The sequence below is a fragment of the Thamnophis elegans genome, unplaced genomic scaffold (genome assembly GCF_009769535.1).
Source record: "Thamnophis elegans isolate rThaEle1 unplaced genomic scaffold, rThaEle1.pri scaffold_76_arrow_ctg1, whole genome shotgun sequence".
Classification (NCBI taxonomy): Eukaryota; Metazoa; Chordata; class Lepidosauria; order Squamata; family Colubridae; genus Thamnophis; species Thamnophis elegans.
The window spans coordinates 132,676-146,443 of NW_022473906.1; the positions used below are offsets into that span (position 1 = coordinate 132,676).

The following is a 13,768-nucleotide window of genomic DNA, read 5'->3' on the forward strand; positions in this document are numbered from 1 at the left end:
AGCTTAAGGAATGTTGGACATGATATGTCTCAGCCTTCTTTTGCTTATAGAAATAATATTTTCCAAACTAATAATCTGAAATTTGTCATTCATAATCTGTATTATTTTTACAGTTTGAACTGATTTAATAATAATTGCCATGTATGGATGAAGCAGCCGTGCAGAAGACAAAGGCAAAGAGGATGAGGCATCAGTCATGCATGGATGAAGAAAGCAGCTGGAAATAACGAGAGGAATAAAAAGGATTCCTGCATCCAAAAATACTCTGATATAAGGGAAACATGCCAACATGTCTGACTCAAATCTTACAAAGGTAGCATCTGGAAGTTAAAAGAGATATACAAACTCCGATCTTCACCTATTGGGGAGTTTTGGATATGAAAGTTGAAAACCAAGCAGAGGTTTTTTTTTTCAAAGAAGATAAACTAGTTACGGAATGAAAATTGTAGTTTGAACTTACCAGTACTGGGAGCTGCACCTGAACCAAAACCAGGTGGTTGGTTAGCTTGTTGTCCAAAGACAGACGGCTGGGCACTATTTGAAACAGTCCCAAAAGCTGGAGGAGCAGGCAGAGAGCTAGCAGGAAACAAGGAAGATGAGGAAAGTGATCCAAAGGTTGGAGTACTGGTCTGATTGGAGGCTTGGCTTTGACCAAACGCTGGTGTCTGGCTAGCACCAAAAGCTGGACCAGCTGTAGAAACCGAAGATCCAGAGCCAAACACAAAGGAAGAAGCGGAACCTAGAAAAACAAATGAACAGAATGAACATGAGAACTGCACATACATTTAAACCTATCAAACATTCCTTTTCAGGATCTAGAGTTGTGCAAAGGGCAGCGGTGCAAATCATTAAAGCAAACAGATTGAAAGCAGAAGATAATCATCTCTCTGACAATACAGTCTGACATCATTCAGCCATGACTTTGTTTTTCCTCTCTTCTTCTTGACTCATCCATTTTCCTTCGCATTTTCCTTCCTCCCATTTTGCAATTTCAACTCTCTCACTTACGTGCCTGAATGTTCACATTTGAATTCAGTCCATATTCATTCAGTATCCATTCAGTCTTGACCCCATTTCTTCTGACATATTTGACTCTCAGCTCCATAAAACTAGTGCATTCTTACACCCAGCCAGGTTCTCTGTTTTTGACATTCATTCTTCATAATGAACTACTTCTTTCCATCAGCATTTGTACATCTTACAATTTCTCAATTTCTCCATCTTTAAATGTTTTACTAAAATATACATTAAACAATACCCTTTCCTCAATGTTCAACCATTTACTAAATATCCTCAATGTCGAATCAATTTTTACAATGTTGAATGCAACGTTACATACAATACAATGTTGAACTATTTGCTAAATACTGTCACACAAGCTCAAATTACCCAAGGATCTGCTGATACAATTCTACAGAGGAATGATTGAGTTTGTCATTTGTACTTCTATAACTGTCTGGTTTGGCATAGCAAACGGAACAGGTACAGACTTCAACAAATAGTTAGGATTGCAGGAAAGAAAAAAACAATTGCAACCAGCTTGCCTTCCTTTGAGGACCTGTATACTGCACCAGCCAGAAAGAGGGCTGAGAAAATATCTACAGATCCCTCACACCCTGGACATAAAATAAACTGCTTCAACTTCTCCCCTATACAGCATTGCATGCCAAAAACAACCAGACACAAAGACATTCCCTCCCCACCCCCCAATGTCATCACTGTGCTAAACACCTAAATCTCACATTTTCTTAGAGCTGAGGTGGCACAGTGGTTAGAGTGCAGTACTGCAGGCTACTTCAGCTGACTGCAGTTCAGCAGATCAAATCTTACCAGCTCAAGATTGACTCAGCCTTCCATGCTTCCGAGGTGGGTAAAATGAGGACCCAGATTGTTGGGGGCAAAATGCTGACTCTAAATCACTTAGAGGGCTGTATGAAGCTGTGTATAAGTCTAAGTGCTATTGCTAAGTGCTATTATGCCTAAAGATGCTTACTCATGTACTGTAATAGAGTTGTATTGCTATTATCCTTCTCACCTTTCTCATCTACTCTTCTCATCTTTCCTACTACCTCCTCCTATTGGTAACTTATGATTTATCACTTGCTATTTATATTTTAGGATTTTTGATTCTATCTTATGATTTATGATCTATGATTTATCACTTTGTGATTTGTATGTACACTGAGAGCTTATTCACTGGAGACAAATTCCTTGTGTGTCCAATCACACTTGTCCAATAAATAATATTCCTACTTCTTACTTTGCTTCCATAGTACACAGCTAGCTTTTCCTTTAGCAACAAATTTTCAGCTCTATATTCATTTAAAACGTGCCGTAATGCAAGCTTATTCATTTTATCATAGATTTTATAAGTCAACAAAGATGTAACATTTCAGTCCCACTTTCACATTTAACTCACTGATCTGCTAAAGAGCAAATATCTCATCCAAACTTTATTTCATCCATTATTGAAAAATGCATAAATATGCTAATTGTTACTGTAGTTCATTTCTATGATTAGTCCGATAGAGCGATAGTAAGTGCAACAGACAATTGAAAAAATAAACATTCTGTTAAAGAACATAGAACTAATTGGAAACAGGCATAATGCAAGACAGAAAAAAAGAAGCCAAACAAAAGCTAGAATAATTTCTAAAACCTGATGTAATTGATTAATGTAATAGCTACTGCAATAGCTCATGCTGTTGTAATAGCTTTTACATAGATTCTTATGTCATCAATAGGATTTAACAAGCTGATATAACACTAAAGCAACGATTACTTATAATAATATTTTCACTGATTATAATTGTTTTAAATTGTTACCAAAAAGCCTCGTCATCCCAGAGGTAGTCTGTAAATTCAGCCTTTGCATATTTTAATAAAGCCTGAGAATTCCCCATGCAATTCTTATTTGGAAATCTAGTTTCTTCTATAGTCGCTTTTCTAATGTTCAAGCATACCTGTAGGAGGTGCTGTTGTGGTAGGTGCTGAGAAACTGAAGCCAGTGTTAGCTGTGATGTTAGTGGGGGCGACTGAACCAAACAGGAATGGAACAGGAGTGCTTGTACTGGAAGTGGTTGTTGGTGGCTTGCTGTCTTGAGCGAACCCAAAAGACTGTGTGGTATTTGAATCAGAAGCATTGCCAAAAGCTGAATTGCTCACAGTGTTGTTGGCCTGTCCAAATAAAAAGGCCGGTGGGGGAGCTGAGGAAGAAGGGGTGCTGCTAAATATCGTGCTGCTGCTGCCGCCGCCACCGCTACCGCCACCAAGAGAAACACTTGGCACAGGAGTATTAGAAGTAGAGCTCAGGAAGGTGAAAGCCTCCTTTGATGGTGCTGGATCTAAAAAGTAAAACAAATTATGAGTTAAGCAATAAACAATGAGGATTGCTACTGATGCTGTGAAGAGAGAACGGGAAGAAAGGATACCAGGGATTATACACCTCTTTGAGAACTCATTTAGTAAAGAATTCCAAACACGTTTTGGTACTTTGCAATTGTGTAACTTAATGATATGGTTTAATTTTAAAAATCTCTATCCAAACCACGGTTTACTATACTGAAAACATGATGTACTTGCATGCTTGCTCCTCTTGTCTCTTAGTGTCAGGTTTAACCAAACATTCGCTCCTCTTTTGTTTGAACCATGGTTTTTCAGTGAGGTAGGACCAGAAAATTGGTGTAATAGAACACAAGCATTTTTCATAAAAATGCAACTGGTGGTTCATTGTACGAGCATCCCAGGAGGGCAATGTTGAGGTGAGAGACTACAATGGTGTAGGTAGCTAAATCCACTTTTCAGCAAAATCTATTTTCTTCATGTCCTTTATAAAACATTTATTTTTTATGTGTGGTATCCACACAACCGGACATAATCAAAACTCCAAAGACTGAATCATTAAATTGCTCTTCCACTATACACAACTATGTTTCACACATTTTTAATGCATTCTACTCCCACATATATTGAATGAGATGCAAAGATTTATAGATTCCCAAATTACTTCTACCATAGCAACTTCATAGTATTATTAGAAAAGGAAATATTATTTCCTTTTCAGCTCTTTTTAAACGCTTCTATGTAGTCAGATGCTTCCTAACAGAAAATTTAATCAAAGCCACATACAATAATTCCTTTTTCTTCAGTTTTTCGTATTTTATTCTTGATCCTTTATTACTATTACTATTAGCCCTTTCATGGTTCCTATCACCAATCCCTTCCCACTTATGACTGCAGGACTGTAACTTTGTTGCTTGTATCCTTACAATTTATATTGATATTGTTTCCTGATTGCTTATTTGTACTCTATGACTATTATTAAGTGTTGTACCTTATGATTCTTGACAAATGTATCTTTTCATGTCTTTTTATGTACACTGAGAGCATATGCATACTTGGTCAAGAAAGAATTCTATTCTATTTTATTCTATTCTGTCCTATCCAATCCATGATAGTATTTTTCATCTTGCGAGTTATTTTTCGTTTTTCTTCTAGATCCAGTATCTAAATTTAAGCAGGAATTCATATTATGGACCTCACCAGGGCCCAAAATTTGCCCTCATTGTGTCTGTTGTTAGCTGCCCAGCAGCTTTATGTAAGGTGACCCAGAATGAGCAGCAGGACCATGAGCAGGGCTATTATTTCGCTAATTAACAGGTGCTTGGATTCATTCAGAGCTAGATTCCAAGCAGACAGGAGTCTGAGGAGTCCAAGGCAAGATCTTGTAGGGTTAACTGGAATTTGACATTGTGACTGGAGAGGGTTCTCCTAACTGTTAGTTTAGACTCTTGTCTATTAGATACAGGCTTCCATTGGACAGCGAAAGCCGCCTGGGGAGTAACCTTAAATGAGGAAGTGATTCCTTCATCATTGAAGAATGTTGTGATGTATCTTTCCCTCAAGAAACCAGTGCTGGACAACTATTGTCTAGTGTCCAATCTTGTCTTATTAGCAAAAAGGGTCTTGATTATCCACTTATTAGAGAAGGTGGTAGAGAAAGTGATTGGGCTTCAGCTCCAGAAAACCATGCAAGAAGTGGTTGATCTGGAACTGTTTTGGTTGGGTTTCAGGCCAAGGCTTAGTACAGAGAAAATTCTGGTCATGCTTGTTGATGACCTGTGATGAAGCTGGGATAAGGGTGGTTTATCCATTCCTGCTGCTTCTTGATCTCTCAGCGCTTTTTAATAGTGTCAACCACAGTAACTTTTTCAACCTGCATACGTAGTAGTGGGCATTGTTCAGTAGTAATTCTCCTCCTTTCTTGCGGCTGCTTTGAATCAATGTTGACAGGTGGAAGAGATCATGGATACAGCCTTTTAATTCCTATCTTAGCTCCTGCAGGATTTGACATTCTCTCCCTTTCCGATTAAATCTACATGAAACCACCTGGGTGAAGCCATTTGTTAGTTTGGGGTCAGATATTATGCAGATTACATCCTGATATACATTACTTGGTTGGCTCTATAAAAGTCCTAATCCAATGCCTAGAAGCTGGGTGGCTGTAGATGGGGTAGAACAGAATCAAGCTCCATCTTGAAAAGATGGAGTATCTTATTTGAGCCCCCCTAGCTTTAGGGATTATTAATTCTCAATGGAGCTGCATTTTTTTTTATTAAGAGTCCTCCTGGCCTCCCAGCTCCTGTTCAAAGAGCAGATGACAACTGTGGTCAGGCTGGACTCTGCACAGATAAATTAGATTGCCAGTTACATCTCTTTGTGGATCAGGGTGCCTTTAGATAAGTCACTCATGGCCTGGTCACCTCACAAGTGAAATACTGCAATGTGCTCTACATGAGGCTGCCCTTGAAGACCATCTAGAAGTTACAGCTGATCCAAAATGTAGTAGCAAAGGCAACATTGGGAAGGTCACATTATGCAAGCCATTAGAATCTTATATTTCAGATTGGTGGGTATATATTTCTATAAAATATATAAATAAATGTGCTTATGAAACCATCGCATTGCAAACTGCAATGGTTACCAGTTGGCTTCCAAGTGCAATTCAAGGTATTGGTTATCACTTTAAAAAAAAAAATTGTTAAATGTCTTCTAATTTTGTATAGCAGTTATAAATGCATTCAAATTTTAGCTTCTTTCTATGGTTATGTCATAATTCCCTCTTTCCATTATCTATCTTTTCTAATCATTAAACTTATCAATCACAGGGGCATTTTGTTCCAATTTCAGTAAAAAGTCCAGAAAGGATTTCCAGTCCCTATCTACTGTAATTATTGTCTTTTCTCAAACTAAATAGGTCAATTTTGCATCTCTGCAAATTCTGTCACCTTCATCAACCATTCCTCTATTTTAGTAGTTCAGGTATTTTAATAATCTCATACAATTACCAAAACACAAAACTATTCTTCCTAAGTCTATAAGTCTTTTCCAGTTGTACTCCCAGCAAGTAAAGCTCTGGTTTGAGTTGAATATTAATCTTTAAAATGTTTTGTATTAATATTTGTATTTGAATCCAGAGCACTATTTATCACTTTTAAAACCCTTCATGACACAGGGCCTCCTTATCTGCAGGTGTCAGGTCTGGAAGCCTGATAGAGAGACTATCTCCTATTGATTCTGCCCATCTCTTATGATAAAGCAAAGTGGGTCAATTCCAAGTCTCATCAATTAAACAGTGTTATCTTGTCTACACCTCTTTTCAGTTATTTGCCCATTACTCCCAGCAAGTAAAGTTCTGGTTTTAGTTGACTGTTGGACTTTAAAATGATTTGTGTTAATGCCTGTATTTGAACCCAGAGCACTGGTTGTTACCTTTAGAACACTTCATGGCATAGGGCTTGGCTATCCTGAGGGATTATCTCGAATTGTTTCTGCCTGTCTCTTATGAAAACAGCAAAGTGGGTCAAATCCAGGTCTCATTAATTAAACAGTGTTATTTTGTCACCACAAGAATCACGCCTTTTCTACTGCAGCTCCTACCCTCTGGAATGAAATCTCCCTGGAGACTTGCATAGTTCTCAGCCTTGTGACTCCATTAAATCCGTTAAAAAAGCTGGTTCTTCTCTGGAGCCTTAGGATAGAGTGATTGGGGAAACCAATTATTACTTTTAATAAATGGCTTCGTGTAGTGTTTTCCCAGATGGCCAAGGTTCTTTTTACTTGTATCTCCATGTGTGCTTTTTCTATTTGAAGCTGCCTTGACAAATGGAAGAGTCGTGGTAGCCTCCGAATTAGGATAAATAAGCAAATGCTCAAGATACACTGCTTATATTTATGTATCTCTTCTTTGTATCTCCTGTCCACCCAGAAGTTCAAAAGCTTGCAAGTGCAAGCAGATAAATAGATAACACTTTGGTGGGAAGGTAACAGCGCTCTGCGACATCATGCTGGCCACATGACCATATAAATGTCTTTAGACAGCATTGGCTCAATAGCCTTGAAACGGAGATGAGCACCATCCTCCATAGTTGGCAACGATAGAGGAGTAAAATTTTACCTTTACCCGTTACCTCTTAGTACCTACATAATAGGAAACTTTTTCATTCACCAATTTGTAATCAGGACAATGTTGCATATGTCTTCCTGCGCCTTTAAAAAATCTGTGTTCTCAATTACACTATATGTTCTGCACATACTTGATCATGTTTTCCCCTTGTTGTTTCTACATTGAGTTCCTCTTCCATCTTTTATCTATTTTAAGTTGGGACTGAATTTTGTGTCTTCATTCTCTTGCTCCTTGCTATCTCTTTTCCCTTGTAATAAATAATAATAATGATGCTATAATTGCAACACCTCAGTTTAAGGAGTCATTTCCACTATAATTCCTTAAATAAATTCAGCTCAAAAGAGGTAATTCATTCATTAATACCCAAGCATGAATAACTTACACATACTCATTCAATTCCAACACTCTATTGTTTCTTTTGATAATAACAGAAGGGCAATAGAAGTATTTACTATAAAGATGAAAGAATATCCATTTGTAATATTATACAATAACTTGGATTCTTTTAACTGAACAAAAATTTACTACCAGGTATCCTACAGAGGAAAATTTAGGAATTTTAATTGCATATATAGTACCTATTTATGCTTCATATCTCTTTTGTTAAAATAAAGTGATTCAAATGTCAATGATTTAATTGACATTGATGTAAACAGACATTTTGTTAATAAAAATATGGATATTTGAGGGGGCTCTCTCCCCTTCTTTTAAAAAAGAAAATGCAAACATTGTGTTTTTCAATTATTCTCCCTGCTCCAATTTTATCAGTATCTGAGTACGCTATTCTTAAAAGGTTTGGGCTAAGGAATGAATATTTTACTATTTTACTATAAAAATATTTGGTTGTTTTCTTGCTCAAACATCAATTACTTAAACTACTTTACTAATGAAAATTAAAGCCTCAATTGTAAGATTTCATTATGCACCTGTAGGGATATGTCAATGAAGTTCAAGAGCTCATAATTGTACTTAATTATTTTGAATTCTGGACTTTCCATAGAATTACAATCCATTACTCTAGGAAAATATTCAATGTTCATAGAAATTGTAAGAAATTAAATGCAGTTAGAGCTGCATGAATGTTTAAATAGACAACAATACCTTAATATTGTTATTTTATCACGTTTGACATCTAGCTAATAAATTCCTTTTACTAAGTTGTTTTTTACTCTTAACATTAAAATATCCCCCACCCTCTTATTCCCCTTTCCACTACATATGCACAGTGCTCCTTTGTTGTTTATATATTTCTGTTCACTTCTTCCTATATTTGGTTCTGCTGTTTTTACTCCTCCCCAGTGCATATGATAATCTTTACTTCCTGTGATTTTTAATTGCCAATATCCCAATATTCCTTGTATTTCAAATTGTGTTTATTAATGGACCCTCCCCTACTACTTGTCACGCTGCCTTACTTGATTCTGGGTTACCAACTTTTCTGATTGTTGGTCTCAAACAAACTAATATTGATTATGACGTGAATGCTGATTGGTATTCAATTTCTATAATCATTTTCTTGTTAAAGAAAAGAAAAATTAAGTTTCTTGCCAACTTTAACATGTGTTCATTCTAATTTGCACTGGTGACAATTTTACCTCTTTTTAATCATTCAGTCTTACACAATTGATAGGAAGAGTAATCTTGTAATTATTGGTCTGCAAGAAAAAGGAGGATATACAACTCTAAAATAAAATGCTCATTTTTTTTTTTTTAAAAAAGTAGGAGACTGGGAGAAGTTTCAATTCACTTTTTAAATTTTTATGTTGGGTTAACAGAAAGAAAAACCCACCCTTCTTCTGTAGAATTCCAGAATACCTATGGCTATTAGGCTAGAACAGTGGTAGTCAACCTGGTCCCTACCGCCCACTAGTGGGCGTTCCAGCTTTCATGGTGGGCGGTAGGGGTTTGCTGTAACTCTGCTTTATAAATTTTATAAAGTAAAGTTACTTCCCTACTTTATAAATCACCATTACTGTGGAGCCGGTGGGCAGTTAGAAAATTTTACTACTAACAGACACACAAAAGTGGGCGGTAGGTATAAAAAGGTTGACTACCCCTGGGCTAGAACTTGAGGTTTGTCATCTGAAATCATGTTTAAAGACTTCAGTTAGAAAATCAAAGCATCAGATTCTTATAATACCAAAGAATAAAATGCTTGAGACAATGAACTACTACTATTACACGCTAGTGAAGGAAGCCTTTGTTTTTATAATTGTTGTGTTACTGGCGTGCAACCTACCTTGGCATATTTATGAGGTACTGGTCCTTTCCAAAACAACATTTCTTCTTCGGTTTCAATCTCTATTTTATTAAAGGTTTATGATGATGATTTTTCAAATAAGTCCTACCCTTTAATTTTAATGTAGATGCTAACATTCTAACAACACCTTTGACCCCTAGATTGCATCTTCTTGTTCTGCCTATTGGACATCCAGCTCAAGCTGAATTTATTGAAAGTCATCAAATTTAGATGTACTGTAGGAATTTGAAAAACCAATTTAAGAATTGGATTATTACTGCTCCAAACTATATGCTTCTGGGCAGTTTGAAAGCAAAGCTTCAGAAACTAGAAGGAGTTCAGTGTGTCCCAGATATGGCGTTTCAGAAAAAGTTATCCAGAATATTCCAACCTCATGTGAGTTTTGTATATTGCTACAGTATTCAGATACTATCAAGCATTAATGTACTTGTTTTAATACAAAACAAAATCCAGCCTCTAAATGTTGGGAAAGCTTCCAATATGATTTCTTGGAAATTTTGGGGTATTATGATATATTCAACCTCTAAATAATAAGTAATTATTAAAGATGTGCCTTCTCCTTAGGTTAAATGTATGTCATAGTATGTCAAAAATATTTATTTTTTTACATTTGGCTTTAGATTCTCTTCCCTACATTATTAAGAAGTCTGAAAACAATACAATGTTTATAGTGAAAAACAAGCATGTTCTATTACATGGGAACAGTTTTGCCAAGTATGGGCATCTATGCCTACATAGGGATCACTTTCAATTTTTAGTTTAATATTATTGCAACTTGAATGGAAAACAGTGGGTTGTAGATATAATTTTAGTTCTTCCCATTAGATAATTCATTTACTGGATACATCTGTTTTCTGGTTCAATTAAGTTTTTCATAATAAGTACTATACTTTAATTCAAATCTGTTCTGCTGAAGTTCATCACTCTTTTAGTGATGAATTTGCAACTGTGAATCAATATTCTCAAGGTCTTTCTTTCAGAGGTAAATATTCTAAATAATCAGCCAATTTAATATTACCATTAATCAAAGTAATAAAAAGCTTAAAATAAAAACTTGAGAATTCAATGAATTTTTGCACCTACCTGCAGAGCTTGCTTGTGCCCCAAATGCAAATGTTGTTTTTATTTGTTGTTCAGCTGGTTTCTCAGTAGGTTTTGCCAAGCCGAAATTAAACGCAGGTTTTACTGTGCCATCTTTGGTTTGTTCTGTCTTCCCAAATGAAAACATGGATTGTGCCTTTGACTCTTCGCTTTCTGCTTTCTTTCCAAACACTAGTGGAGTAGAAGAGGCACCCACCTCCTGCTTTTCATCTGTCCTTCCCAAAGTACGTGGTGGGGCATTCACAGGGTCTATATTACCAAAAGTAAAGCCACCTTTTGCTGAAGGTGTTTCCTTTTTCTCCTCTGATTTCTTAGAGGAAAAGGGACTTTCTGCAATTTCCTTCTCCTGTAAATTTCCAAATTTGAAAGTACTTATTCCAGTTTTTTTATCAGATGCAGTTGTGGCTCCTATAGAACTTGTGCCAAAAGTGAAACCTCCTATAGCTGGCTTGTTAGGTCCATCTTTCTTCTCTTGTTGCCCAAGGTTAGCTATTCCAAATTGAAACGATGCAGATGATGAACTGCTAGCTCCAGCAGGAAGTCCAAAACTGAAAGTGGTGGTGCTCTTTCCTTCTTTCACGCTTTCCTCAGATTTAGACTCTGAGGAAAAGCTTCCTGGATTGGAGCCTTCATTTTTAGAAAATTTAAAGCCACCTGAAGAACCCATATCTGATGTAGTACCAAATTTGAATCCTGTTTGTTCTCCAAATTTGAAGTTTTTTCCTGCAGTCTGGGATAATTCTGATGATGATGATGGTGACGACTGAATACCAAATTTAAATGAAGGACCAGATGGCTCTGAAGTAGTTGTATTAAAACCTGCAATTAAATGGAATTTTAATATAATACATTTCAAGTTTTAATATAGTCTTGAACAATCTGGTGTATTTTAAGGGCAAAGATAATCCTTGCTTACCAACCACTCATTCAATTATCAGTTGAAGTTATGATGGTGCTGAAAAGTGTTTTATGACTGGCCCACAAACATCTAGGCTTTACAGCAGTGGTCCCAAACCTTTGCAGCTTGGAGACCTGGATTGGGAAGTGGGGGTGGGGGACCAGCCCGCGAGAGTGGCAGCCTTGTTCTGAATAGGCCATGGCCCTGTAGTGAGCCGTGGCTCAGGGGTTGGAGACCCCTGTTTTACAGTGTCCCCAGTCACATGATCACAATTCAGTCACTTGGCAATCAGCACACATTTACAATGGTTGGAGCATCTGACAGTTACGTAATCACCATTTGTGATTCTTGTGAAACTCACTCAATGGGGAGACCAACAAGGAATTCTAAGTCATGTAATGTTCACTTAACTGCAAGTGGAACTAACAATATAAACTGGGTACAGTCACATGCCATTTCACTCTACAGCCATGTCACTTAGCGATGGAGTTGCAATCTTCTTGGCATTTTTTGGTAATGGTTTCTCATTATTTTTTTCTATGAAAATATGCATCTCTTTTATTCAGAACCAGTCCCCATTTGCTTAAACCACTCTCCCTCACAGCTGAAACACATAATAGTCAACAGTCATTTATTTTTCCTCCCCACAGAATCAACTATCTCATTGCAGATTTATCTACATAACTGTCTTCTTCACTCTCCTTCTCTCACACACATATACCCAGGCAGGATGGGTAAAAATCGATGATTTTTTTAAATAAAAAGAATAGATTTTTAAAATTTAAATCGGATTTCTTTTTATTTAATTCAGATTGTTTTTATTTTTATCAAATTTATTTTAATAAAATGCTTTTGGAATAAAAAATCTATCTAAAGATAGTTTTCTATTTAAGATACATTAATAATTTAGTTTATTCACCATGAAATGGAGCTTAGTTATGTAGCATGAGCTGTATACTCTGCAATATTAGGACTGTTGGTGAATCAATAGTGGGTCAGAGAAGCTGCTGCGGGACAAAGATGACAGTTGCTCTTTAAAAATTATGATTTAAATCGAGTTGATTTAAATCAGGGCCTTTTTACTAGTGATTTAAATCGAGTTGATTAAAATAAAACCCACCCTGAACCCAGGTCTGCAATCTTTTCTTTACTGACGCCAGGCTTAGCCAAACACTGTTGTCCTCTGTAGATCTTCAAACCTAACTCCCACAACTATTTACTTTAAACTGTATCCTTGACTCCCCAAGTTCATTTTACACTTCTTTCTCCTCTTCTGCTATTAAGACTGTGAAAGAAATATTCATTTGCAGTTCAAAGCTCTTCAGAGAAGGCAGTCCTCTGATTTTGACTGCAAGAACTCGTTAATTTAAAGGATCGAGGAGCAAAAACATAGATATTTGCTTACAATGGAAATCACACTGAAGTGCTGATTTGAAAAGATTTTTGCTTTTCTATAAGTAAATGCACACTGACTGAAATCCAACATTGCATTTTACTGGAAATATTACAATAAGGGCACCCAATATCTGAACTTATCTAACTTTATTATTTCTACTGCAACAAATAACATAAAGAAAAAAGCTTACTTTATTTACATACCTTTCAATTCAGCCTTGTGGCCTGGTTTTGAACTCTCACAAGCTATACATTTAGTTGCATCTGCTTTGTTTTGTACTAAGCAGGTTTCACAGTCCCAGCTTCCCTCTGGTTTCTTGAATTTGTCTAAATTCAAAAATCCTCCAGAAAGAGTAGGTAAAGATGAAGCACTGCCACTGGCTACAGGTACTGAACTCCCTAAGTAATAAACAAAATGATGTAAAGCAACGATTAACAAAAGGCACATTCCAGAAAACTGCTAATTTAAAATAAACAAGTTTAATAGCTGCTTCATAGGAATAAATATTACAAATACCTCTTGAGCATAGAATCAATAGTCGTAATTTTAAATGCAAATTAGTTTTCCAGATTTGTTATAATAAAATACAAGGAAAAGTTAGGAAAGATTACTTATACCCTGTTTCCCTGAATATAAGACTTCCCCGGC

The 13,768-nt window shown here is 36.3% G+C and overlaps 1 protein-coding gene across 2 annotated transcripts in view; it reads right to left on the minus strand.

The window, feature by feature from the left end:
- LOC116523635 (nuclear pore complex protein Nup153-like) overlaps nt 1-13,768 on the minus strand; it is a 37,204-nt gene that overhangs the window by 2,139 nt on the left and 21,297 nt on the right. For both annotated transcript variants that reach the window (XM_032238759.1, XM_032238760.1), the window contains exons 17-20: nt 13,324-13,518; nt 10,809-11,645; nt 2,964-3,344; nt 461-739 (exon numbers count right to left, since the gene is read on the minus strand). In XM_032238759.1, coding sequence (XP_032094650.1) covers nt 461-739; nt 2,964-3,344; nt 10,809-11,645; nt 13,324-13,518 — 1,692 coding nt within the window. The remainder of the gene's footprint in view (nt 1-460; nt 740-2,963; nt 3,345-10,808; nt 11,646-13,323; nt 13,519-13,768) is intronic.